This window comes from Coregonus lavaretus (genome assembly GCF_964263955.1).
Source record: "Coregonus lavaretus genome assembly, contig: HAP1_SCAFFOLD_1473, whole genome shotgun sequence".
Classification (NCBI taxonomy): Eukaryota; Metazoa; Chordata; class Actinopteri; order Salmoniformes; family Salmonidae; genus Coregonus; species Coregonus lavaretus.
In genome coordinates, this window is record NW_028158180.1 from 39,413 (window position 1) to 67,088 (window position 27,676).

The 27,676-nt window shown below is 38.0% G+C and overlaps 1 protein-coding gene across 1 annotated transcript; it reads right to left on the bottom strand.

The window, feature by feature from the left end:
* Positions 1–20,112: 20,112 nt before the first annotated feature.
* Positions 20,113–21,176, bottom strand: LOC311124354 (twist-related protein 2-like). The gene is made up of 2 exons (XM_084198515.1): positions 20,526–21,176; positions 20,113–20,188 (listed from the first exon to the last, which is right to left on the bottom strand). Exon 1 carries the CDS (start codon positions 21,057–21,059, stop codon positions 20,556–20,558), a length of 504 nt encoding a protein of 167 aa, XP_084054641.1. The 5' UTR covers positions 21,060–21,176; the 3' UTR covers positions 20,113–20,188; positions 20,526–20,555.
* Positions 21,177–27,676: the final 6,500 nt, after the last annotated feature.

The following is a 27,676-nucleotide window of genomic DNA, read 5'->3' on the forward strand; positions in this document are numbered from 1 at the left end:
TAATCTAATACTACTGTACGGTAGAAACTTACCTCACTAATAAACTAATACTACTGTACAGCAGAAACTTACCTCACTAATAAACTAATACTACTATATGGTAGAAACTACCTCTCTAATAAACTAATACTACTGTACAGTAGAAACTACCTCACTAATAAACTAATACTACTGTACGGTAGAAACTACCTCACTAACAAACTAATACTACTATACGGTAGAAACTACCTCACTAATAAACTAATACTACTGTACAGTAGAAACTACCTCACTAATAAACTAATACTACTATACGGTAGAAACTACCTCTCTAATAAACTAATACTACTGTACGGTAGAAACTACCTCACTAACAAACTAATACTACTATACGGTAGAAACTACCTCTCTAATAAACTAATACTACTGTACGGTAGAAACTACCTCACTAATAAACTAATACTACTATATGGTAGAAACTACCTCACTAATAAACTAATACTACTGTACGGTAGAAACTACCTCACTAATAAACTAATACTACTATACGGTAGAAACTACCTCACTAATAAACGAATACTACTGTACGGTAGAAACTACCTCACTAATAAACTAATACTACTGTACGGTAGAAACTACCTCACTAACAAACTAAAACTACTGTACGGTAGAAACTACCTCACTAATAAACTAATACTACTATATGGTAGAAACTACCTCACTAATAAACTAATACTACTGTACGGTAGAAACTACCTCACTAATAAACTAATACTACTATACGGTAGAAACTACCTCACTAACAAACTAATACTACTATACGGTAGAAACTACCTCACTAATAAACTAATACTACTGTACGGTAGAAACTACCTCACTAACAAACTAATACTACTATACAGTAGCAACTTACCTCACTAATAAACTAATACTACTGTACGGTAGAAACTACCTCACTAATAAACTAATACTACTGTACAGTAGAAACTACCTCACTAACAAACTAATACTACTATACAGTAGCAACTTACCTCACTAATAAACTAATACTACTGTACAGTAGAAACTACCTCACTAATAAACTAATAATACTGTACAGTAGAAACTTACCTCACTAATAAACTAATACTACTGTACGGTAGAAACGACCTCACTAATAAACTAATACTACTGTACAGTAGAATCTTACCTCTCTAATAAACTAATACTACTGTACGGTAGAAACTACCTCTCTAATAAACTAATACTACTGTACGGTAGAAACTACCTCACTAACAAACTAATACTACTATACGGTAGAAACTTCCTTACTAATAAACTAATACTACTGTACAGTAGAAACTACCTCACTAACAAACTAATACTACTATACGGTAGAAACTACCTCATTAATAATCTAATACTACTGTACGGTAGAAACTTACCTCACTAATAAACTAATACTACTGTACAGCAGAAACTTACCTCACTAATAAACTAATACTACTATATGGTAGAAACTACCTCTCTAATAAACTAATACTACTGTACAGTAGAAACTACCTCACTAATAAACTAATACTACTGTACGGTAGAAACTACCTCACTAACAAACTAATATTACTATACGGTAGAAACTACCTCACTAATAAACTAATACTACTATACAGTAGCAACTTACCTCACTAATAAACTAATACTACTGTACAGTAGAAACTACCTCACTAACAAACTAATACTACTATACGGTAGAAACTACCTCACTAATAAACTAATACTACTGTACGGTAGAAACTACCTCACTAATAAACTAATACTACTGTACGGTAGAAACTACCTCACTAATAAACTAATACTACTATACGGTAGAAACTACGTCTCTAATAAACTAATACTACTGTACAGTAGAAACTACCTCACTAATAAACTAATACTACTATACGGTAGAAACTACCTCTCTAATAAACTAATACTACTGTACGGTAGAAACTACCTCACTAACAAACTAATACTACTATACGGTAGAAACTACCTCACTAATAAACTAATATTACTATACAGTAGCAACTTACCTCACTAATAAACTAATACTACTGTACAGTAGAAACTACCTCACTAACAAACTAATACTACTATACGGTAGAAACTACCTCACTAATAATCTAATACTACTGTACGGTAGAAACTTACCTCACTAATAAACTAATACTACTGTACAGTAGAAACTACCTCACTAATAAACTAATACTACTGTACGGTAGAAACTACCTCACTAATAAACTAATACTACTATACGGTAGAAACTACCTCTCTAATAAACTAATACTACAGTACGGTAGAAACTACCTCACTAATAAACTAATACTACTGTACAGTATAAACTTACCTCACTAATAAACTAATACTACTGTACGGTAGAAACTACCTCACTAATAAACTAATACTACTATACGGTAGAAACTACCTCTCTAATAAACTAATACTACTGTACGGTAGAAACTACCTCACTAACAAACTAATACTATTATACGGTAGAAACTACCTCTCTAATAAACTAAAACTACTGTACGGTAGAAACTACCTCACTAATAAACTAATACTACTATATGGTAGAAACTACCTCACTAATAAACTAATACTACTGTACGGTAGAAACTACCTCACTAATAAACTAATACTACTATACGGTAGAAACTACCTCACTAACAAACTAATACTACTATACGGTAGAAACTACCTCACTAATAAACTAATACTACTGTACGGTAGAAACTACCTCACTAACAATCTAATGCTACTGTACAGTAGAAACTACCTCTCTAACAAACTAATACTACTGTACAGTAGAAACTACCTCACTAACAATCTAATACTACTGTACAGTAGAAACTACCTCTCTAATAAACTAATACTACTGTACGGTAGAAACTACCTCACTAACAATCTAATGCTACTGTACAGTAGAAACTACCTCACTAACAATCTAATTCTACTGTACAGTAGAAACTACCTCACTAATAAACTAACACTACTATACGGTGGAAACTACCTCTCTAATAAACTAATACTACTGTACGGTAGAAACTACCTCACTAACAAACTAATACTACTATACGGTAGAAACTACCTCTCTAATAAACTAATACTACTGTACGGTAGAAACTACCTCACTAATAAACTAATACTACTATATGGTAGAAACTACCTCACTAATAAACTAATACTACTGTACGGTAGAAACTACCTCACTAATAAACTAATACTACTATACGGTAGAAACTACCTCACTAATAAACGAATACTACTGTACGGTAGAAACTACCTCACTAATAAACTAATACTACTGTACGGTAGAAACTACCTCACTAACAAACTAAAACTACTGTACGGTAGAAACTACCTCACTAATAAACTAATACTACTATATGGTAGAAACTACCTCACTAATAAACTAATACTACTGTACGGTAGAAACTACCTCACTAATAAACTAATACTACTATACGGTAGAAACTACCTCACTAACAAACTAATACTACTATACGGTAGAAACTACCTCACTAATAAACTAATACTACTGTACGGTAGAAACTACCTCACTAACAATCTAATGCTACTGTACAGTAGAAACTACCTCACTAACAATCTAATACTACTGTACAGTAGAAACTACCTCACTAACAAACTAACACTACTATACGGTAGAAACTACCTCACTAACAAACTAATACTACTGTACAGTAGAAACTACCTCACTAATAAACTAACACTACTATACGGTAGAAACTACCTCTCTAATAAACTAATACTACTGTACGGTAGAAACTACCTCACTAACAATCTAATACTACTGTACAGTAGAAACTACCTCTCTAACAAACTAATACTACTGTACAGTAGAAACTACCTCACTAACAATCTAATACTACTGTACAGTAGAAACTACCTCTCTAATAAACTAATACTACTGTACGGTAGAAACTACCTCACTAACAATCTAATGCTACTGTACAGTAGAAACTACCTCACTAACAATCTAATACTACTGTACAGTAGAAACTACCTCACTAATAAACTAACACTACTATACGGTAGAAACTACCTCTCTAATAAACTAATACTACTGTACGGTAGAAACTACCTCACTAACAAACTAATACTACTATATGGTAGAAACTACCTCACTAATAAACTAATACTACTGTACGGTAGAAACTACCTCACTAATAAACTAATACTACTATACGGTAGAAACTACCTCACTAATAAACGAATACTACTGTACGGTAGAAACTACCTCACTAATAAACTAATACTACTGTACGGTAGAAACTACCTCACTAACAAACTAATACTACTGTACGGTAGAAACTACCTCACTAATAAACTAATACTACTATACGGTAGAAACTACCTCACTAATAAACTAATACTACTATACGGTAGAAACTACCTCACTAATAAACGAATACTACTGTACGGTAGAAACTACCTCACTAATAAACTAATACTACTGTACGGTAGAAACTACCTCACTAACAAACTAATACTACTGTACGGTAGAAACTACCTCACTAATAAACTAATACTACTATACGGTAGAAACTACCTCACTAATAAACTAATACTACTATACGGTAGAAACTACCTCACTAATAAACTAATACTACTGTACAGTAGAAACTACCTCACTAACAAACTAATACTACTAAACGGTAGAAACTACCGCATTAATAATCTAATACTACTGTATGGTAGAAACTTACCTCACTAATAAACTAATACTACTGTACAGCAGAAACTTACCTCACTAATAAACTAATACTACTATATGGTAGAAACTACCTCTCTAATAAACTAATACTACTGTACAGTAGAAACTACCTCACTAATAAACTAATACTACTGTACGGTAGAAACTACCTCACTAACAAACTAATACTACTATACGGTAGAAACTACCTCACTAATAAACTAATACTACTGTACAGTAGAAACTACCTCACTAATAAACTAATACTACTATACGGTAGAAACTACCTCTCTAATAAACTAATACTACTGTACAGTAGAAACTACCTCACTAACAAACTAATACTACTATATGGTAGAAACTACCTCACTAATAAACTAATACTACTATACAGTAGCAACTTACCTCACTAATAAACTAATACTACTGTACAGTAGAAACTACCTCACTAACAAACTAATACTACTATACGGTAGAAACTACCTCACTAATAATCTAATACTACTGTACGGTAGAAACTTACCTCACTAATAAACTAATACTACTGTACGGTAGAAACTACCTCACTAATAAACTAATACTACTGTACGGTAGAAACTACCTCACTAATAAACTAATACTACTATACGGTAGAAACTACGTCTCTAATAAACTAATACTACTGTACAGTAGAAACTACCTCACTAATAAACTAATACTACTATACGGTAGAAACTACCTCTCTAATAAACTAATACTACTGTACGGTAGAAACTACCTCACTAACAAACTAATACTACTATACGGTAGAAACTACCTCACTAATAAACTAATACTACTATACAGTAGCAACTTACCTCACTAATAAACTAATACTACTGTACAGTAGAAACTACCTCACTAACAAACTAATACTACTATACGGTAGAAACTACCTCACTAATAATCTAATACTACTGTACGGTAGAAACTTACCTCACTAATAAACTAATACTACTGTACAGTAGAAACTACCTCACTAATAAACTAATACTACTGTACGGTAGAAACTACCTCACTAATAAACTAATACTACTATACGGTAGAAACTACCTCTCTAATAAACTAATACTACAGTACGGTAGAAACTACCTCACTAATAAACTAATACTACTGTACAGTATAAACTTACCTCACTAATAAACTAATACTACTGTACGGTAGAAACTACCTCACTAATAAACTAATACTACTATACGGTAGAAACTACCTCTCTAATAAACTAATACTACTGTACGGTAGAAACTACCTCACTAACAAACTAATACTATTATACGGTAGAAACTACCTCTCTAATAAACTAAAACTACTGTACGGTAGAAACTACCTCACTAATAAACTAATACTACTATATGGTAGAAACTACCTCACTAATAAACTAATACTACTGTACGGTAGAAACTACCTCACTAATAAACTAATACTACTATACGGTAGAAACTACCTCACTAACAAACTAATACTACTATACGGTAGAAACTACCTCACTAATAAACTAATACTACTGTACGGTAGAAACTACCTCACTAACAATCTAATGCTACTGTACAGTAGAAACTACCTCACTAACAATCTAATACTACTGTACAGTAGAAACTACCTCACTAACAAACTAACACTACTATACGGTAGAAACTACCTCACTAACAAACTAATACTACTGTACAGTAGAAACTACCTCACTAATAAACTAACACTACTATACGGTAGAAACTACCTCTCTAATAAACTAATACTACTGTACGGTAGAAACTACCTCACTAACAATCTAATACTACTGTACAGTAGAAACTACCTCTCTAACAAACTAATACTACTGTACAGTAGAAACTACCTCACTAACAATCTAATACTACTGTACAGTAGAAACTACCTCTCTAATAAACTAATACTACTGTACGGTAGAAACTACCTCACTAACAATCTAATGCTACTGTACAGTAGAAACTACCTCACTAACAATCTAATACTACTGTACAGTAGAAACTACCTCACTAATAATCTAATACTACTGTACAGTAGAAACTACCTCACTAATAAACTAATACTACTGTACGGTAGAAACTACCTCACTAACAATCTAATGCTACTGTACAGTAGAAACTACCTCACTAACAATCTAATACTACTGTACAGTAGAAACTACCTCACTAACAAACTAACACTACTATACGGTAGAAACTACCTCACTAACAATCTAATACTACTGTACAGTAGAAACTACCTCACTAATAAACTAATACTACTGTACGGTAGAAACTACCTCACTAACAATCTAATGCTACTGTACAGTAGAAACTACCTCACTAACAATCTAATACTACTGTACAGTAGAAACTACCTCACTAACAAACTAACACTACTATACGGTAGAAACTACCTCACTAACAAACTAATACTACTGTACAGTAGAAACTACCTCACTAATAAACTAACACTACTATACGGTAGAAACTACCTCTCTAATAAACTAATACTACTGTACGGTAGAAACTACCTCACTAACAATCTAATACTACTGTACAGTAGAAACTACCTCTCTAACAAACTAATACTACTGTACAGTAGAAACTACCTCACTAACAATCTAATACTACTGTACAGTAGAAACTACCTCTCTAATAAACTAATACTACTGTACGGTAGAAACTACCTCACTAACAATCTAATGCTACTGTACAGTAGAAACTACCTCACTAACAATCTAATACTACTGTACGGTAGAAACTACCTCACTAACAAACTAATACTATTATACGGTAGAAACTACCTCTCTAATAAACTAAAACTACTGTACGGTAGAAACTACCTCACTAATAAACTAATACTACTATATGGTAGAAACTACCTCACTAATAAACTAATACTACTGTACGGTAGAAACTACCTCACTAATAAACTAATACTACTATACGGTAGAAACTACCTCACTAACAAACTAATACTACTATACGGTAGAAACTACCTCACTAATAAACTAATACTACTGTACGGTAGAAACTACCTCACTAACAATCTAATGCTACTGTACAGTAGAAACTACCTCACTAACAATCTAATACTACTGTACAGTAGAAACTACCTCACTAACAAACTAACACTACTATACGGTAGAAACTACCTCACTAACAAACTAATACTACTGTACAGTAGAAACTACCTCACTAATAAACTAACACTACTATACGGTAGAAACTACCTCTCTAATAAACTAATACTACTGTACGGTAGAAACTACCTCACTAACAATCTAATACTACTGTACAGTAGAAACTACCTCTCTAACAAACTAATACTACTGTACAGTAGAAACTACCTCACTAACAATCTAATACTACTGTACAGTAGAAACTACCTCTCTAATAAACTAATACTACTGTACGGTAGAAACTACCTCACTAACAATCTAATGCTACTGTACAGTAGAAACTACCTCACTAACAATCTAATACTACTGTACGGTAGAAACTACCTCACTAACAAACTAATACTACTATACGGTAGAAACTACCTCTCTAATAAACTAATACTACTGTACGGTAGAAACTACCTCACTAATAAACTAATACTACTATATGGTAGAAACTACCTCACTAATAAACCAATACTACTGTACGGTAGAAACTACCTCACTAATAAACTAATACTACTATACGGTAGAAACTACCTCACTAATAAACGAATACTACTGTACGGTAGAAACTACCTCACTAATAAACTAATACTACTGTACGGTAGAAACTACCTCACTAATAAACTAATACTACTATACGGTAGAAACTACCTCACTAATAAACTAATACTACTATACGGTAGAAACTACCTCACTAATAAACTAATACTACTGTACGGTAGAAACTACCTCACTAACAAACTAATACTACTGTACAGTAGAAACTACCTCACTAATAAACTAATACTACTGTACGGTAGAAACTACCTCACTAACAATATAATGGTACTGTACAGTAGAAACTACCTCACTAACAATCTAATACTACTGTACAGTAGAAACTACCTCTCTAATAAACTAATACTACTGTACGGTAGAAACTACCTCACTAACAATCTAATACTACTGTACAGTAGAAACTACCTCTCTAATAAACTAATACTACTGTACGGTAGAAACTACCTCACTAATAAACTAATACTACTGTACATTAGAAACTACCTCACTAACAAACTAATACTACTGTACAGTAGAAACTTACCTCACTAATAAACTAATACTACTGTACGGTAGAAACTACCTCACTAACAAACTAATACTACTGTACGGTAGAAACTACCTCACTAACAAACTAATATTACTGTACGGTAGAAACTACCTCACTAATAAACTAATACTACTGTACGGTAGAAACTACCTCACTAACAAACCAATACTACTGTACAGTAGAAACTTACCTCACTAATAAACTAATACTACTGTACAGTAGAAACTTACCTCACTAATAAACTAATACTACTGTACGGTAGAAACTACCTCACTAACAAACTAATACTACTGTACGGTAGAAACTACCTCACTAATAAACTAATACTACTGTACAGTAGAAACTACCTCACTAATAAACTAATACTACTGTACAGTAGAAACTACCTCACTAACAAACTAACACTACTGTACAGTAGAAACTACCTCACTAACAAACTAACACTACTGTACAGTAGAAACTACCTCACTAACAAACTAATACTACTGTGTGGTAGGCACCCCATTTTACATTCTCCTGGCTGTGCCTGAGGCTCTTGTTCAGTAAGATACATCACAGGCCCATGTTAAAGTAACTTCCTTTAAATTCTTAAAATATAGTGCACAGAATCCCTTTGACATGATCAGATTTTACTACAAATGCATTGGAAACATGATTCAAACCATAGCCACATGTGTTCTAGGACTAGATGCCTTTTGCGGTGCCTGGCTGGATGTGCAGGTGGTATGATAACACAGCCAAAAGACTGAAGCAGTTTCGAGAGCCAAACAGTTTACATTTACCGAGGAGGTGTTTCTCTCTGCTTCCTCAGAAAATAAGATTTCTGCTACGCTCTCAAAACTGTAACTCTGGTTAAATATATAGCAGCCTATATTCATCATGATTGGACATAAACATAAACGTTTTAAATCATTGTGTTTGGGACCGAAACCGCTTTTCCCTTCATATGTGTGTTTATGCCTCCTATGAGGGGCCCTGTATTTACGGACAACTGGAGAACACAAATAATCATCCCCCTCAAGTGAAAAATCAGCTTTTATCATCCACGAACGTCTGCAGTGCCATTGTGTACTCTCGTGCTGCCTCCTGATTGCTTGTTTATTATTCCAGAATGGCCTCTGAGCCAATGGGGGACGAGCCAGCTACCTCAAGGTGCCAAGTCATTCCCAGCCATTTCCTGTCTGTGACATCATTGTGTATTCCCCAGATCCATGTCTTGTCTGCAGCCTGGGTGGCACACGGCGCACACAGCTAGTGTAAACACAAGGTGCAGTGGTGAACCAGTCATTTAGCCTGTTCTCTGGACAGCTATGAAGGGAGAACTCAGGGCTCTGGACACAATCTGATGCCACGTTTCAATTACACAGTCACTTTGGATTACCAATGTCCCATTCACTGTGATGAAACACTGATCTGTATTTCATTTACCATAACTTTATACATCGACTGCCAAACTAGATTCTATTGGTTATTTGTGACCTACCTGAAAGTCATATAAAAGGCGTAGCTCTGTTAACTTTTCTTGAAATAGCCTAATTTGATCAGCTATTTCTGGAACATTTCTCTAAACATTTCTGTATTCTTTGATTGTATTCTTGCCCTCTAACAGGGTAAGAACACATGACTGATAAAAAGCCAAGCCTAACTGGTCTCTGTTTCATTTTCTCTCTACACGCTGACGAAGGCTGCAAAGCCAAAACGTCTGTGCATGCTATCCCTGACGCAGTGAAAAATATCGATATATTTTTTTTTTATGAAGTAAGCTTTATGCGACATCGATTTGAGCCCATCACACCTTCTGTTTGTCTGAATTCCCAATTAGGCACCAGCCGAGCTTCTGGGAGAGCGCGACGGTCCCCTTTTGACTAACTCTCTCACCAACCCACCTGAGAGAAAAGCAGCTCTCTCTCTCTCTCTCCAGCTACATCGATTCACAAATCCAAGGGCAATCCTAATGAAAACAAGCTGTCCTCCAAGGCTGAGATGATGTGGGAGCTCGGTCAATAAATGACACCGTATTCCCTACATAGTGCACTACTTTTGACAAGAGCCCTATGAACCCTGGTCAAAAGTATTGCATTACAGTATATGGGAATAGGGTGCAATTTGGAACTTATTCAATATGGTTTCAGTTATACTGAAACAATGATCTGAGATCTGTAAATCAAACATGAAAAGGCCTTGGAGGAAAAGAGAGATTTTTCGTTGGTCGTCCAGTCAGGCAATACTTTGTCCATCTCTTTGGTAATGGGAAGGGTTAGGCTTCCCCATCTCTGATAGTGTACAGCTCTGTTTTCCTGAATACACCTACTTATCAAAAGGACTACTCCTTTCAAACATGCTCCAGTTTAATGACAAAATAAAGATGCAGGCTTTAGTCTCATTGCTGAAATAGTACATGTAGTGTACTGTGGCTATGCACCTCTACTCATTCCCAGCTTCCAATGGGCTCATTCAACCCCTGTTCTATCCTCCTCCCTAAGTTATTGTTGTAACTACATGTTTTCAAAACACCTTACCTGGTAAATGCAGGAAAGTAAGTGAATAAATATAGAAACAACTCATGCCATATCAGAGCTTATTCCACTTAGTAGACATAGACATCTTGCCTTGCCACACAGCTCTCAGGGTTTTTCATCACAGCACATAGCCCAAGGCAGTTAAGAGGCTGCATCTCAAATGGCACACTATTCCCTATATAGTGCACTACATTTAACCAGGTCAAAAATAGTACACTATACAGGGAATAGGGTGACATTTGGCACACATCCACACTGTTCCTACAACAGCAAATCCCAACAGATTCAACAAGCCCTTACCTTCTAGAACAGTACCAAGCTACAGAGGATGTCCCAAATGGCACCCTGTTCCTTATTTAGTGCAATACTTTTGAACAGGGCCCATAGGTAAAATGGGTGCACTATATAGTATAGGCAACAGGGTGCCATTTGGGACGCACCCCCTCTCCCCTGTAGCTTGGTACTGTTCTAGAAGGTAAGGGCTTGTTGAATCTGTTGGGATTTGCTGTTGTAGGAACAGTGTGGTTGTGTGCCAAATGGCACCGTATAGTGTACTATTTTTGACCTGGTTAAAAGGAGTGCATTAGGTAATAGGGTACCATTTGGGATGCAGCCAGGGGCTTCACTCTTCATTTCTGCTGGATGACTCTCACTTTGTCTGTAATAATCATGGCCAGCCTTTTAGCTTTGTGTCTCTGTCTTACCTTCCATAATATACAGCTAAGAGTGCAGGCACCAATGGGACTGATTCTTTCTTTTTTCAGAGACCCTGAGGGGATCTCTCTGACACTGGAGGATTTGTCAACTATATGTGGACAACACCACATTCATTGTTGCAATTTTAGATTCTATTTAAATTGTAGTTAGATCTTGAGGTTCACTGTGTTGATGGAACTGAGATATTTTGTCATTAGATTATCATTCAACACCACACAGTACATGTGTTGCATCTTTAACCAGACCCTTCAAACTTGTAGATGAAGACTGGCTGACTGAAGTCCTCACATTAGCACATCTGGACTGAACGTGAGGGGTTTCGTTCGTGAATTATTCATAGATTTTCAGTATTCAAACAATCAGCAGACTTACAACCTCAGCGTGTGTGTGTGTGTGTGTGTGTGTGTGTGTGTGTGTGTGTGTGTGTGTGTGTGTGTGTGTGTGTGTGTGTGTGTGTGTGTGTGTGTGTGTGTGTGTGTGTGTCTTGGTCTCCTGTCTACCAAAGCCTTGTCTGGATTGAAATACTGTATCTTTGATCTTATCTCCAGCCCTGGTCTGGCCTGCACCTCTCCTTTGCTGAATCCTCACATAGTTGGAGTATTTTTATTGGCATTAGGTGCTATATTTCCATAAAATATTGTGAATCTTAACAGTCTGTGAATGTATTAAAAGTCACAAAATATGTCAGATTTCTCAATTTCTCCTTTGGTTGTTCATGTGTTTTTTATTCGGATGCCACTAGGTCTTAGCTCGGCAGTCTGCACCTGTGGCCAACAGTTACATTCACCAAACAGAATACAGTCAGGTCCATTGCCCTAAAATATATCCATATGTCATCACAATTTATTCTGTTAGATATTTCCATGCAATCTAAATTGTTACATTCGTCAATCAATCATATTATCACTTTACATATTATTGCTGAATGATCAGCGAGGGTGTAGTGGGAAAGGAAGCTTCTCACTGGTCACAAACTGGTTGAATCAATGTTGTTTCAACGTAATTTGTCAAGGTATTGTGATGTGGAATCTACGTGGAAAATACATTGGATTGGAAAGAAGTCATGATGTCACATCCTGATCTGTTTCACCTGTCCTGTGCTTGTCTCCACCCCCCACGTGTCTCCCATTTGTCCCCATTGTCTCCTGTGTATTCATACCTGCCTTTTCTGTTTGTCTGTTGCCAGTTTGTCTCGTCCCGTCAAGTCCTACCAGTGTGTTCCCGTGTTTCCCGTGTTTTCTTTCTGCCTGTCCTGACCCTGATCCTGCCCGCCGTCCTGTACCTGCCTGACTCTGATTAGGACTACGACCCTTTGCCTGCCTTGACTTACCTTTCGCCTGCCCCTTGAACTATCATAAACTCTGAGACTCGTATTATCTGCCTCCTGTGTCTGCATCTGGGTCTTGGCCTGAGCCGTGATACATGAACTGTTGTTTTAAGGGTGAAATTTCAACTACATGATTATGTCATCATGGTAACCAAATTTCAACATAGGCAAACCTTGGATAAAATATATATTGAACGTGTACCTTTAAAACAACGTCAGATCTTCAACTTAAATCCACTGGGCAGCACCTCCTACTGGAGAATATATCTATCTACAGCTACCCTTTGGTCTCCCATCCAGGGTTTTAACCAAAAATGGAAATGAAAGAATAGGCCTAAATCAAATCAAACTTTTTAAAGTGCATTTATAGTTTGATTTGATTTAGTCCTATTCTTTAATTTAGATTTTTGGATGAAATGGAGACATGAATCCAACATATAAATTATTAATTGTAGACAAACTGTAAATAAAGACAGACTAAGTCAATGGCACAGATGGAACTATCCAAGCAGAATATACATCTCTCATATGTTGACATTAGGTTGTGTTGACAATTCAATATCACTTTTGAAATACAATAAATTGCCTATTCATTTGTCCACAAGTTAACAGATAATATTGTATGTTGGATTCACGTCTCTAATTCAACCAAAAAATATAAATTAAAGAATGGGATTAAGCCAGTGGTTCAGATTGAACTATCCAAGCAGTAGATAAATCTCCTTTAAATGTTGATATTTGGTTGTGTTGTCAACTAAACACAATTCAATATTACATTTGTAATAGTTAAGTTAAGGCTATTTTACAAACGAATGTAACATTCAACCTTAAAATGAGTAACACATCCATGGCCACATTCTGAGGTTACTGTAAGTATACATGTCTTCTTAAGTAATAATTTAAAGCGTGCATGTTCAAGATAGCATGCATAGGTTGTCGCAGGTCTGTGGAAATTTGTAGCTCAGGGATGTAGCTCAGTTGATAGAGCATGGCGTTTGCAACGCCAGGGTTGTGGGTTCGATTCCCACAGGGGGTATGAAAAAAAAATATGTATGCACTCACTGTAAGTCGCTCTGGATAAGAGCGTCTGCTAAATGACTAAAATGTAAAATGTAAATGAAATATTCACAATTGCTGTAATAATCTGTCAGAATCTCGAACGGCATTGATCACTTGCACCATGCACTTTAAATGTAATCTCAACTGCAATCCAGGTCATTTGGTTCTGCTAATAGATGAAGCACAGTGATGTTGTTTAAATAAACAAAATATCTGACATTGTATTCCCATTTTAACTTTGATGTGCTTTTAAATTGTTGAAAGTGCATAGACATTTGGGTGACAATTAAACCAAAAAATCTGACATTTTTTTTCGATTGGAATTTCGTTACACGTTTAGATGGTTGAAAATATAGTGATCACACATTGGAAATTCAACTCACTTTTAGCTGTCTTTTTGAGTGGATGAATAAAGGTTGTTAATCTCATCAACGTCTCAACCAAATATTACCCAGTTATCCAAGTTGAAATGACGTGGTGTGCCCAGTGGGTTGTCAATATATGATCAAGTTATATCTACCGACTGACTTCATGTTACAGCAATGCTTATTGCATTAACTATTCATTTAATTATAGAAAATATATAATACAACATTCACAACAGAACGGTATAACAATCATAAGGAAAAATACAAGTAGGCCTACACCACGGAAGGTTTTGATGCGGCCCGGAACGACTTGGCCATTGAGAATGTTTATATGTTTCACAACAATTATAATGGTAGTATACATATTTATAAATTGAAAATAGCGTCACTGAAATAGTAGTTTGTGCCATTTATGAAGGGATCTTGTGCTGTTAGGCAAGCGGCCTGTGGTAGAATAGGTCTATACTCCACCTGTTCTCAGCCATTCTTTAAACTGTCCACTTGACCTAGTCCCCTGATATATCAGAACTCAGGCACCCTTCCCCCCATTTGTGTGTCAAGTATATAATAATAATTATAATAATAATAATAATAATTATAATAATAATAATAACAACAATCATCATCATCATAAATTGTGTATAATTATAAATAACAATTTGATAAAATGTCTATTAGGCCAAAATACTTTTTTATGTAATTTACCATGGGCCAATTCTTAAGAAACGAATGAACTGAATATAGAATAGTACAGACAGCATCATAATGCCGCAACTCCTCCAATGTAGGAATGCATTCTGGAGATAGAGAACAATTGTTACCAATGTATGCAGTTAGTTATTCAAGACTCATTTTCTGATGCAGATATTTGCACCCAGTGATATAAACTGAGACTACAGGGATGAGCGATTGTTTCCGATTTTTCTTTTAAAAACACGTTATTTCATTCTTACATTGTAATTAAATTAAACATACGGTAGGCCTATAATGTGCTTATTAGGAACATCACAGTTACTTCAACCCTTATAGAAAACATTCAGTTACTGGGCAACACAGACAATAGGCTATATTATATTGATTTATGATTTATTTATTTTATTTTATTGTCCTTTTCAAAACCACTTATTTGTCATCGAACATTTTACATCCCCATTTTCTAAACTAAGAGATAGCATTTTACATCCCCATTTTCTAAACTAAGAGATAGCATTTTACATCCCCATTTTCTAAACTAAGAGACAGCATTTTACATCCCCATTTTCTAAACTAAGAGATAACATTTTACATCCCCATTTTCTAAACTAAGAGATAGCATTTTACATCCCCATTTTCTAAACAAAGAGATAGCATTTTACATCCCCATTTTCTAAACTAAGAGATAGCATTTTACATCCCCATTTTCTAAGAAAATAAACTCTGCAAAGTATTGACTATGGTTTAGCAGTCAATGAAGAGCAGGAAACACTGCAGGTCGGATTGAAGGCCCACTTCAGACTGACCCTTTGCACCAAGGTACAATTCCACACAGGCATATATTACATTCAATATATCAATAGATAAGCGCGTTTCAATAACTATCAGAAGTTATTTGGCGTCTTTCCAACAACCACTAGGCTACAGTATTGCATCCTGCCATTATCAAAACAACTTACATAATACTGGTTAATAACATTGACGTCGATTGCTGTAGGCCCTCTCCCAGCACATATCAAAAATGCAATATTCTCTTACCCCCATCTCCAGTAAATTCATGCGCTGTTGGAACCGTCCATTTTAGTTTGTTAGATTTCCTATGGGACGTAGGCCGAGGTTCAATCGCAGGTGAGGCCCGTGATAATCTATTATCACCCACACGATGTGTTTAGTCGATTTTTGTTGTGAATAGAACGCTAATGCTTCTCTCCGATCTTATTTCGAAGCCTTTCTGTCGAGGAATGCTCTCGAACTAAGGCGAGTCCCTGTTCCACAAGAACATCTGTTCATTTCACGTGACTTTTGTAAAATACTAACATCTGTTCAAAATAGGTTTCATTCGGGTGCCTCTCTGCATCGTGTCAGTTGCCAACTCCTCTCTGCAAACACGGGAACTTATACTTGCTCTTAGTTGTACTACATTTCTGAGTTTGAGAGAGTTTGTTGACTTCAAATTAAGCTATTTTGCTTGTCAGCGGGAACAGCTTGCATGTTCGTATAAGCAAGTTTTGTTCTAAGGTAGACTAAGGACTAGGTTAGTTTGCATATAACTCTATTTTCTGTTTTGGAATGCCTAACTTTTCTTGCGATTCTGCAGTGGCTGTGTCCATAAAAACAAGCGGTGTATAGGAGACTTTCACATATGCTGGCTGTATACCTCACCACCTTCCACTAGCCTACAGGGCCTACCAAAGGCGCCTTGAATTTCATAGACATCTGGGAATTCCATACATGCCTCACAAGCCAATTGCACACCTTCAAACGGACACGTGCTTTGAATCAAACGACTTCGGGAGTGTTGAAGAGTCCAAAATACTTTTCCAGATTCAACAAACGGATGGATAGATGAAGCTTCCGGGGCAATAAATGCAGGCTATGCAATATTTTGATTGAACAGGTATTCTGACAGAACACGCCTGTGATCTCAGATTGACAATCAGTTGTTCTGCGTTATCTGCAATAAAGTGACATGTTTGCACAACATCTACAACTGATACACATAGCCTTTAATACATGCTAATAATCAATCAACACCCGTTCACGTCAAATAAATTGGTGAAGAATATTGGGACAAAGTTATGGTGATAAATTAATTTGACGTGTTTTGATTTACAGGCGGTTTGCAGGGGCTTTAGCCGGAGAGCTTGCTACTATAGCCCGCCATAAGGGAAAGAGCATGCGCCCCATCAGTTCGACTTATTACATCGTTTTCGTTTATATGGAAGCCACAGAGAGAAAATAAAACACACAAACAATATTTGTTAACTTATGCTTCATCTTTTACTCTGTCTCCCATGAATAGCCTATTACATTTAGCAAAGTAACATGAATATTTGTGAATAGATTATACAGAAGCCTAAGATAATACAGACAGTCATTTACAATATGCCTGCTACATCGTCTAGGCTACGTAGTAGGGTATATTAAATATCATGATTTAAGGTGTTATGAATCGCATATCAATATATATCACAATTGAATAGGCCTATATTAATTTAGTATTTTTCAGCTTTTGCAAAACTATTCTCCATTTCTCATTAAAGAAAGAAGCAAATTCATGCAACTGATCAATCATGTCGAATTGTAACCTAATTTATCAGGAACATGGAATAACCAAATTTATCAGGAACACGAATAACCTTATTTATCAGGAACAGGAATAACTTCATTTATCAGGAACATGGAATAACCTCATTTATCAGGAACACAGAATAATTTAATATATCAGGAACAGGGAATAACCTCATTCATCAGGAACACGGAATAACCTTATTTATCAGGAACAGGAATAACTTCATTTATCAGGAACATGGAATAACCTCATTTATCAGGAACATGGAATAACCTCATTTATCAGGAACATTGAATAACCTCATTTATCAGGAACATGGAATAACCTCATTTATCAGGAACATGGAATAACCTCATTTATCAGGAACACGGAATAACCTTATTTATCAGGAACAGGAATACCTTTATTTATCAGGAACATGGAATAACCTCATTTATCAGGAACACAGAATAACTTAATTTATCAGGAACAGGGAATAACCTCATTCATCAGGAACACGGAATAACCTTATTTATCAGGAACAGGAATAACTTCATTTATCAGGAACATGGAATAACCTCATTTATCAGGAACACGGAATAACCTAATTCATCAGGAACATGGAATAACCTCATTTATCAGGAACATGGAATAACCTCATTTATCAGGAACATGGAATAACTTCATTTATCAGGAACATGGAATAATAGCAAATGTCAACACTATAGGCTTCAGTGACGCACAAAGTGTTGCTACACAATTATAAACCGCAAAGTTTGCCTACTACTATATGATAATAATTAAAGTGGTAGACAGGTTTAATATACAAATAGGCTAATAATAATAATATTAATAATAATATTAATAATACATTATTCCAACAATGTCCTCTCATTACTACAAAACAAACATAATAAATATTGTAATTATTTAGTCCTTCATAACCTATACCTTCGCGTCGAGAGAAATCCGATAATCTGAGGCATTTCAGGAGTATGTTGGTTTAAGATAAAGCGTGATTATGTTGACTATAAGCCCATGCCAATAACAACCGTGAAACGTTTCCCAGGTGGACACAGTTTCATACACCCCTCTTACTGAATGACCCCTGCGAAAGTTGTTGTCGTAAATGTGGATGTTAAGCATGGCCCACTTGTGGATTGGAGCAGGGCACATTATAAACATGTCAAAAGTTCAACTTCAATGTGTAGACGTAATGCCAATTTATTAACTATTTGGGTTAGAATAAAACTCAAAGTAGCCTAACTGATAGCCTATAAGATAATTCTGCTGCATAATATTGCCTATTTGCATCAAAAGAGGGACTTACTAAAGTATTTGACAATTGTTCGATCCTAGGACATTTATATTTTTATAATCACACCATATTTGTTTGATTAAAACTGAATTCATGAAGTAAAAAGGCAATACTTTTTTTTAAAATCATTTACTTTATTGCGGAAAATATACAATTATTTACACAACAATAATAAAAATAGGAATGCATTTCAGACATCAGATCTATTCCTCATGTAACACGTGTCATCAATAAATAAATACATGTATTCTTAAAAGAATAACCTCAATTATTTTTGCACAGGTTGGCGACACATTATTTCAAAACATTAGCATATAATACCGCAGTCAGTCCACATCGAAAGTCTCACACGGAAACTGAGACAAATGCTTCGATGCTGCCCTTTAACCTCCACAGAATACAGTCCACAGAGTCAAAGACATGCATAAAAACATACATTTCCAAGTAACATTCGTCGTCAACAATAAAAAACTAACGTATATCAGAATGTAGTAGTGTAGTAGCCTAGCACACGAATGCAGGTCCAGGTCGTCCAAAGGCGGGCCTTTCCCCCGCAAAGTGCTCTCCCCACGCCCTGTCCTCTTTGGTTTAAATAGTTTGCTCCCATAAACCGCAGCTTTGTGTGTTTCCAGCATTATTCTCCAGATTTGGCCCGTTGTCATATTGATAAGCGGAATCAGCTGTCACCTGCAGATCAGAAAATGTATAAAAAGACGATTAATTCTTGACGTCTGACTACGAACAAGTGAAACAAACACAGCAACCTAGACTTGTTTGTGGCTGCAGTATGATTCACAGATCCAGTGAAGTACAATAGGCTATTAAAGTTGAACACTATTCAAGCTGATACTGTAAAAAAAAAAAACAATAGCCCAAATAGGCTATAGTCAAATGTAGAAGGCCTATAGGCCTAAATGGACTGTTTTTGTATTTTGCCATTTTCGTACAACGAACATCAACTGAAATGGTTGCAATGTAGTATGGTCTTAAAAAGTAAGACAATGAGTTGGAAAACAGAGCATACCATTTTGGACTACAGCTCTTCGGCCGTGAGCTAGTGAGATGCTGACATGGACCAAGCGCCCTCCATCCTCCATACAGAGAACGCATAGCTTAATCTCTCATGAGCCACATAACTACAACTTGCCATTTTGGAGTCCAATTCATCGCTCTGCAGAACTTGGTACAGGAAATCGATGTACCTGGCAGCAAGTTTTAAGGTTTGTATTTTGCTCAGTTTGTCTGAGGGCAAAGTGGGGATAATTTTCCGCAAAGAGGAGAAAGCTTCGTTGAGTGACTGCGTCCTCTGCCGCTCGCGCACGTTCGCCATGACTCGTTGCGTCTGTAGGTCTTCGAAAGAATGTGGACTGCTGCTGCTGGACTTTTTCCCTCTTTTCCCAGGGGTAGGGCTATCTGAATCCTCCCCGTTTTTCCTGCTTGATCTCCTTTTCCTCCCACATCTCTTCGGTTGCCTGTCCAGTTCCCCCTCACTGTTGCTGAGACTGTCTAGTGGAGAGCCTGGGGAGCTCGACTCTTCCCCCGTCATTTCCTCAGACATCACCCCTCAGTTAGAAGACAGACAAGCGACAGTCAGTCCGAATGATCCTCGCATCAAGTTAACGGTTAATTCCAGTTGCGCCTTCGTTTCGCCGCCTTTGAAGACACCAATAATAAAGTATCCATACATGGGATCCCGAGACAAGAAATATTTTCTGATACTTGAGAAAGTTACGGAGTTCTTATAGCCTGTATGGCGTAAAGATTTGGAGAGAGAGAGGATTGGCCAATAAAGTTTATTACGTGAAAAGAGGGGTGGGCGCAAGCAAAGAACTATGAGGAACTCCTCTCGCTGCATGGTCTTCTGAAAACAAAGTCGGAGACTGCTGAAAGCATACTTCATCAATGGCGGGTTTGGTATTGTATAACCTAGAATATAAATATGATAGGCTTATCAAAGTAACAATTTTGACTTTTATACACATTTTGTTTGATTTGAATATCATTTAATAGGCCTATTAGGTAAAAATGACACTATAAGGTAAAAAAAAAAATAAGGTTAAGCGTTGAATGCAATATTTGTTTTTACGCACAGCAAATAATCTAGATTTTTAACTAAATTTATGCCATGCACCATGTTGTAATTCAAGGTGAAATTAAACACTAAAGTAAAACAGTTAAATGATATGGAGCCAAACGATGAATACCTAAAAGTTATTCTAATATTCCTCTAGTTTGGATAAACATGATCATAATGCGCTGGCTCATCGATGCGCACAAGTGGCGCGCATCCAACTGACCACACACACACCACCTGTAAGCATACAACTGGAAACCCTCTGCTGACCCAACCTTTAATTTGCTTAAACAGTTTTCGAGGTAATTATCCTGGATGAGAGTATACATAGATACGTTTCTTTAAGGGCATTTCAATTGGTCCTTAACTGGAATCAATATATTTATGTATTAATATAAGACTTAGCCTATGCTTTCTGTTGATTAGGCTACTACAGTACTAATTTTAGCCCTTTATTCTGGAAACTAGAGATGCGTTTGAGTCCAACAATATCATAGACCTCTAGCCACAATTCTTCAGTGTTGTTGAAATTCAAATTGTATGTGTGGCTTCAGTGTTGTTGAAGCTCTCCTGAGAAGACTGTAACTAGATTGTCCACAAGAGGGCATATTCCTCTATCTCTACCTTTTTCTCTATCTCTAGACTCCAGAGCAGGGCTCTCCAACCCTGTTCCTGGAGATACCCTCCTGTATGTTTTCGCTCCAACCCTGTTCCTGGAGATACCCTCCTGTAGGTTTTCGCTCCAACCCTGTTCCTGGAGAGACACCCTCCTGTAGGTTTTTGCTCCAACCCTGTTCCTGGAGAAAAACACTCCTGTAGGTTTTTGCTCCAACACTGTTCCTGGAGAGCTACCCTCCTGTAGGTTTTCGCTCCAACCATGTTCCTGGAGAGACACCCTCCTGTAGGTTTTTGCTCCAACCCTGTTCCTGGAGAAAAACACTCCTGTAGGTTTTTGCTCCAACACTGTTCCTGGAGAGATACCCTCCTGTAGGTTTTCGCTCCAACCCTGTTCCTGGAGATATACTCTCCTGTAGGTTTTCGCTCCAACCCTGTTCCTGGAGAGATACCCTCCTGTAGGTTTTCGCTCCAACCTCAGTTGTAACTAACCTGGTTCATCTTATCAACCAGCTAATTAGAATCAGGTGTGCTAGATTAGGGTTGGAGTGAAGACGTACAGGACGGTAGCTCTCCAGGAACAGGGTTGGAGTGAAAACCTACAGGATGGTAGCTCTCCAGGAACAGGGTTGGAGTGAAAACCTACAGGATGGTAGCTCTCCAGGAACAGGGTTGGAGTGAAAACCTACAGGATGGTAGCTCTCCAGGAACAGGGTTGGAGTGAAAACCTACAGGATGGTAGCTCTCCAGGAACAGGGTTGGAGTGAAAACCTACAGGATGGTAGCTCTCCAGGAACAGGGTTGGAGTGAAAACCTACAGGATGGTAGCTCTCCAGGAACAGGGTTGGAGTGAAAACCTACAGGATGGTAGCTCTCCAGGAACAGGGTTGGAGTGAAAACCTACAGGATGGTAGCTCTCCAGGAACAGGGTTGGAGTGAAAACCTACAGGATGGTAGCTCTCCAGGAACAGGGTTGGAGTGAAAACCTACAGGATGGTAGCTCTCCAGGAACAGGGTTGGAGTGAAAACCTACAGGATGGTAGCTCTCCAGGAACAGGGTTGGAGTGAAAACCTACAGGATGGTAGCTCTCCAGGAACAGGGTTGGAGTGAAAACCTACAGGATGGTAGCTCTCCAGGAACAGAATTGGAGTGAAAACCTACAGGATGGTAGCTCTCCAGGAACAGGGTTGGAGTGAAAACCTACAGGATGGTAGCTCTCCAGGAACAGGGTTCTAGAGCCCTGCTCTAGTGTCTAGACCAGGGTTCCACACCTGGCGCATTTTTATTTTATTTATTATTGTTGGACATGAAAGACCGTAGGCTAAAAACACCAGGAAATCCTCTCCAAGTGATTTTAATTTTGGAAATCTGTTCCCAAGTATTCCCTCGCATAATAGAGAGACACATGTGATCGTATGCAAATGTAAGCAAGGTTTGAAATGATCGTTTTAGTCAAATATTATATCTGTTTGGGCTTCTTGCGGTCAATTTGCAGTCTACAAATTATTTGTAATTATGTTCCGGCCCCCCGACCAAAAATGGTCCTGCGGCTGAATCTAGTTGAGGATCCCTGCTCTAGACTGTTATTGGAAGATATCCCCCCCCCCCCCCATGCTATAAAAGTATAATTTACAGTAATTTAGCATAATACTAAAATCTAAACAAAAAACAGCAATCTCATAAATACTGCAATCAGATATTCATGAAGTCAATCACATGAATTAAATGTTGTAACATACAGTATGATTACTTAGTCCGGGTTAAAGTTGTAGCCTAGGCCACATGTGGGATCCCATATAAAAGAGAAGGTAACACTGCTGCTACCTCGCTCTCTAACCAAGGTGAATTGAGGAGCAAAATGAAGTGCAGAGGAAATTCTGCAACTCTTAGAGGACAGTGCCCCTATATAAAAGGCCTCTGTCTGTAAAAAATATTTACCAGGATGTGGGGGTGGTAAACAATAAACAATATCCATATTGTGTCATAGTAAGAGGATTACCTTCTCTGGGTTCTAGAATCCCCAGGAGCACCAATAGGGGAGCAGGAAGCAGGAGGGCAGGCAGGGTTAGAGGTCACAACACTAGTGACCATCCATTGAAACCAGCATCTAGCCAGGGCCCAGGGCTCAGAGTGAACCATTGTTCTGACTGGGGGACAGACAGGGGGACACCTCAGGGTATACCTTACTTGCACAGAGGTTGGTTAACTGTGACCTGACCTGTCCTGACCAATAATTTAATTTAATCTGTTTGACATGTTAGGGGTCAAACTGAAGTACCAGTATCCAGGAACATCCATACATTGTGACTTTAGATCTTATTGCGATATGCCAACAATTTAAGGGCTCATATGAAAAAGAGGCCTGGGTCTCAATGTGACTCCCTGTCAAAATAAAAAGGCAAAAAAAAATATGATTTCACACAATTTTCCAGAATAATTTAGCACTGAGACTAAAGATTAAACTATTGATATTTCAGTCGACTTTAAGAGTTTAGGAACAGCAGGTCCCCTCACCAGGTGACTCTACCTGGCTGTGTAGCCTTGTCCATGGTGCTGATCCTTACAGCATTACTTTGCCTGATATAGTAGTCAGTGTACAATAGCTTATGTTGAGCTATTGCCTTGATTATGGAATACATCACATTGTGAAGAAGGACAAAGCGGTGGGTGTGCAGTTAGGAGGCAGACAAGGATATTACGTTGTTTTTGCTTAAGGTGAGGGCTTTTCTTTGACGTTGATATAAATAGGCGCCAAAACGTACAATGTTTACAAAGCAATAAACAGGACGAAAAGAAGAGCAACGTAAACTGAAAGTCAGAGCAGTAGCCTTACCCAGGACTCCATAATGCCTGATTGAAAGTCAGAGCAGTAGCCTTACCCAGGACTCCATAATACCTGATTGAAAGTCAGAGCAGTAGCCTTACCCAGGACTCCATAATGCCTGATTGAAAGTCAGAGCAGTAGCCTTACCCAGGACTCCATAATGCCTGATTGAACGTCAGAGCAGTAGCCTTACCCAGGACTCCATAATGCCTGATTAAAAGTCAGAGCAGTAGCCTTACCCAGGACTCCATAATGCCTGATTGAAAGTCAGAGCAGTAGCCTTACCCAGGACTCCATAATGCCTGATTGAACGTCAGAGCAGTAGCCTTACCCAGGACTCCATAATGCCTGATTGAAAGTCAGAGCAGTAGCCTTACCCAGGACACCATAATGCCTGATTGAACGTCAGAGCAGTAGCCTTACCCAGGACTCCATAATGCCTGATTGAACGTCAGAGCAGTAGCCTTACCCAGGACTCCATAATGCCTGATTGAAAGTCAGAGCAGTAGCTTTACCCAGGACTCCATAATGCCTGATTGAAAGTCAGAGCAGTAGCCTTACCCAGGACTCCATAATGCCTGATTGAAAGTCAGAGCAATAGCCTTACCCAGGACTCCATAATACCTGATTGAAAGTCAGAGCAGTAGCCTTACCCAGGTCTCCATAATGCCTGATTGAAAGTCAGAGTAGTAGCCTTACCCAGGACTCCATAATGCCTGATCGAAAGTCAGAGTAGTAGTCTTACCCAGGACTCCATAATGCCTGATTGAAAGTCAGAGCAGTAGCCTTACCCAGGACTCCATAATGCCTGATCGAAAGTCAGAGCAGTAGCCTTACCCAGGACTCCATAATGCCTGATTGAAAGTCAGAGCAGTAGCCTTACCCAGGACTCCATAATGCCTGATTGAAAGTCAGAGCAGTAGCCTTACCCAGGACTCCATAATGCCTGATTGAAAGTCAGAGCAGTAGCCTTACCCAGGACTCCATAATGCCTGATTGAAAGTCAGAGCAGTAGCCTTACCCAGGACTCCATAATGCCTGATTGAAAGTCAGAGCAGTAGCCTTACCCAGGACTCCATAATGCCTGATTGAAAGTCAGAGCAGCAGCCTAACCCAGGACTCCATAATGCCTGATTGAAAGTCAGAGCAGTAGCCTTACCCAGGACTCCATAATGCCTGATTAGCAGTAGCCTTACCCAGGACTCCATAATGCCTGATTGAAAGTCAGAGCAGTAGCCTAACCCAGGACTCCATAATGCCTGATTGAAAGTCAGAGCAGTAGCCTTACCCAGGACTCCATAATGCCTGATTAAAAGTCAGAGCAGTAGCCTTACCCAGGACTCCATAATGCCTGATTAAAAGTCAGAGCAGTAGCCTTACCCAGGACTCCATAATGCCTGATTGAAAGTCAGAGCAGTAGCCTTACCCAGGACTCCATAATACCTGATTGAAAGTCAGAGCAGTAGCCTTACCCAGGACTCCATAATGCCTGATTGAAAGTCAGAGCAGTAGCCTTACCCAGGACTCCATAATACCTGATTGAAAGTCAGAGCAGTAGCCTTACCCAGGACTCCATAATGCCTGATTGAAAGTCAGAGTAGTAGCCTTACCCAGGACTCCATAATACCTGATTGAAAGTCAGAGCAGTAGCCTAACCCAGGACTCCATAATGCCTGATTGAAAGTCAGAGCAGTAGCCTTACCCAGGACTCCATAATGCCTGATTGAAAGTCAGAGCAGTAGCCTTACCCAGGACTCCATAATGCCTGATTGAAAGTCAGAGCAGTAGCCTTACCCAGGACTCCATAATGCCTGATTGAAAGTCAGAGCAGTAGCATTACTCAGGCCTCCACAATGCTTGATTGACCTTGATGACAGCTTTGCACACTCTTGGCATTCTCTCAACCAGCTTCACCTGGAATCCTTTTCCAACAGTCTTGAAGGAGTTCCCACATATGCTGAGCACTAGTTGGCTGCTTTTCCTTCACTCTGCGGTCCGACTCATCCCAAACCATCTCAATTGGGTTGAGGTCGGGAATTGTGCAGGCCAGGTCATCTGATGCAGCACTCCATCACGCTCCTTCTTGGTAAAATAGCCCTTACACAGCCAGTAGGTGTGTTGGGTCATTGTCCTGTTGAAAAACAAATGATAGTCCCACTAAGCCCAAACCAGATGGGATGGCGTATCGCTGTAGAATGCTGTGGCAGCCATGCTGGTTAAGCGTGCCTTGAATTCTAAATAAATCACAGATAGTGTCACCAGCAAAGCACCCCCACACCATAACACCTCCTCCTCCATACTTTATGGTGGGAACTACACATGCGGAGATCATCCGTTCACCCACACCGCGTCTCACAAAGACAAGGCGGTTGGAACCAAAAATTTCAAATTTGGACAAATTTCCACCGATCTAATGTCCATTGCTCTGCTTATTTGAGCTATCTTCTGTATAACTACCTTGTCACAACAAGACTGATTGGCTCAAACGCATTAAGAAGGAAAGAAATTCCACAAATTAACTTTTAAGTAGGCACACCTGTTAATTGAAATGCATTCCAGGTGACTACCTCATGAAACTGGTTGAGAGAATGCCAAGAGTGTGCAAAGCTGTCATCAAGGCAAAGGGTGGTTATTTGAAGAATCTCAAATATAAAATATATT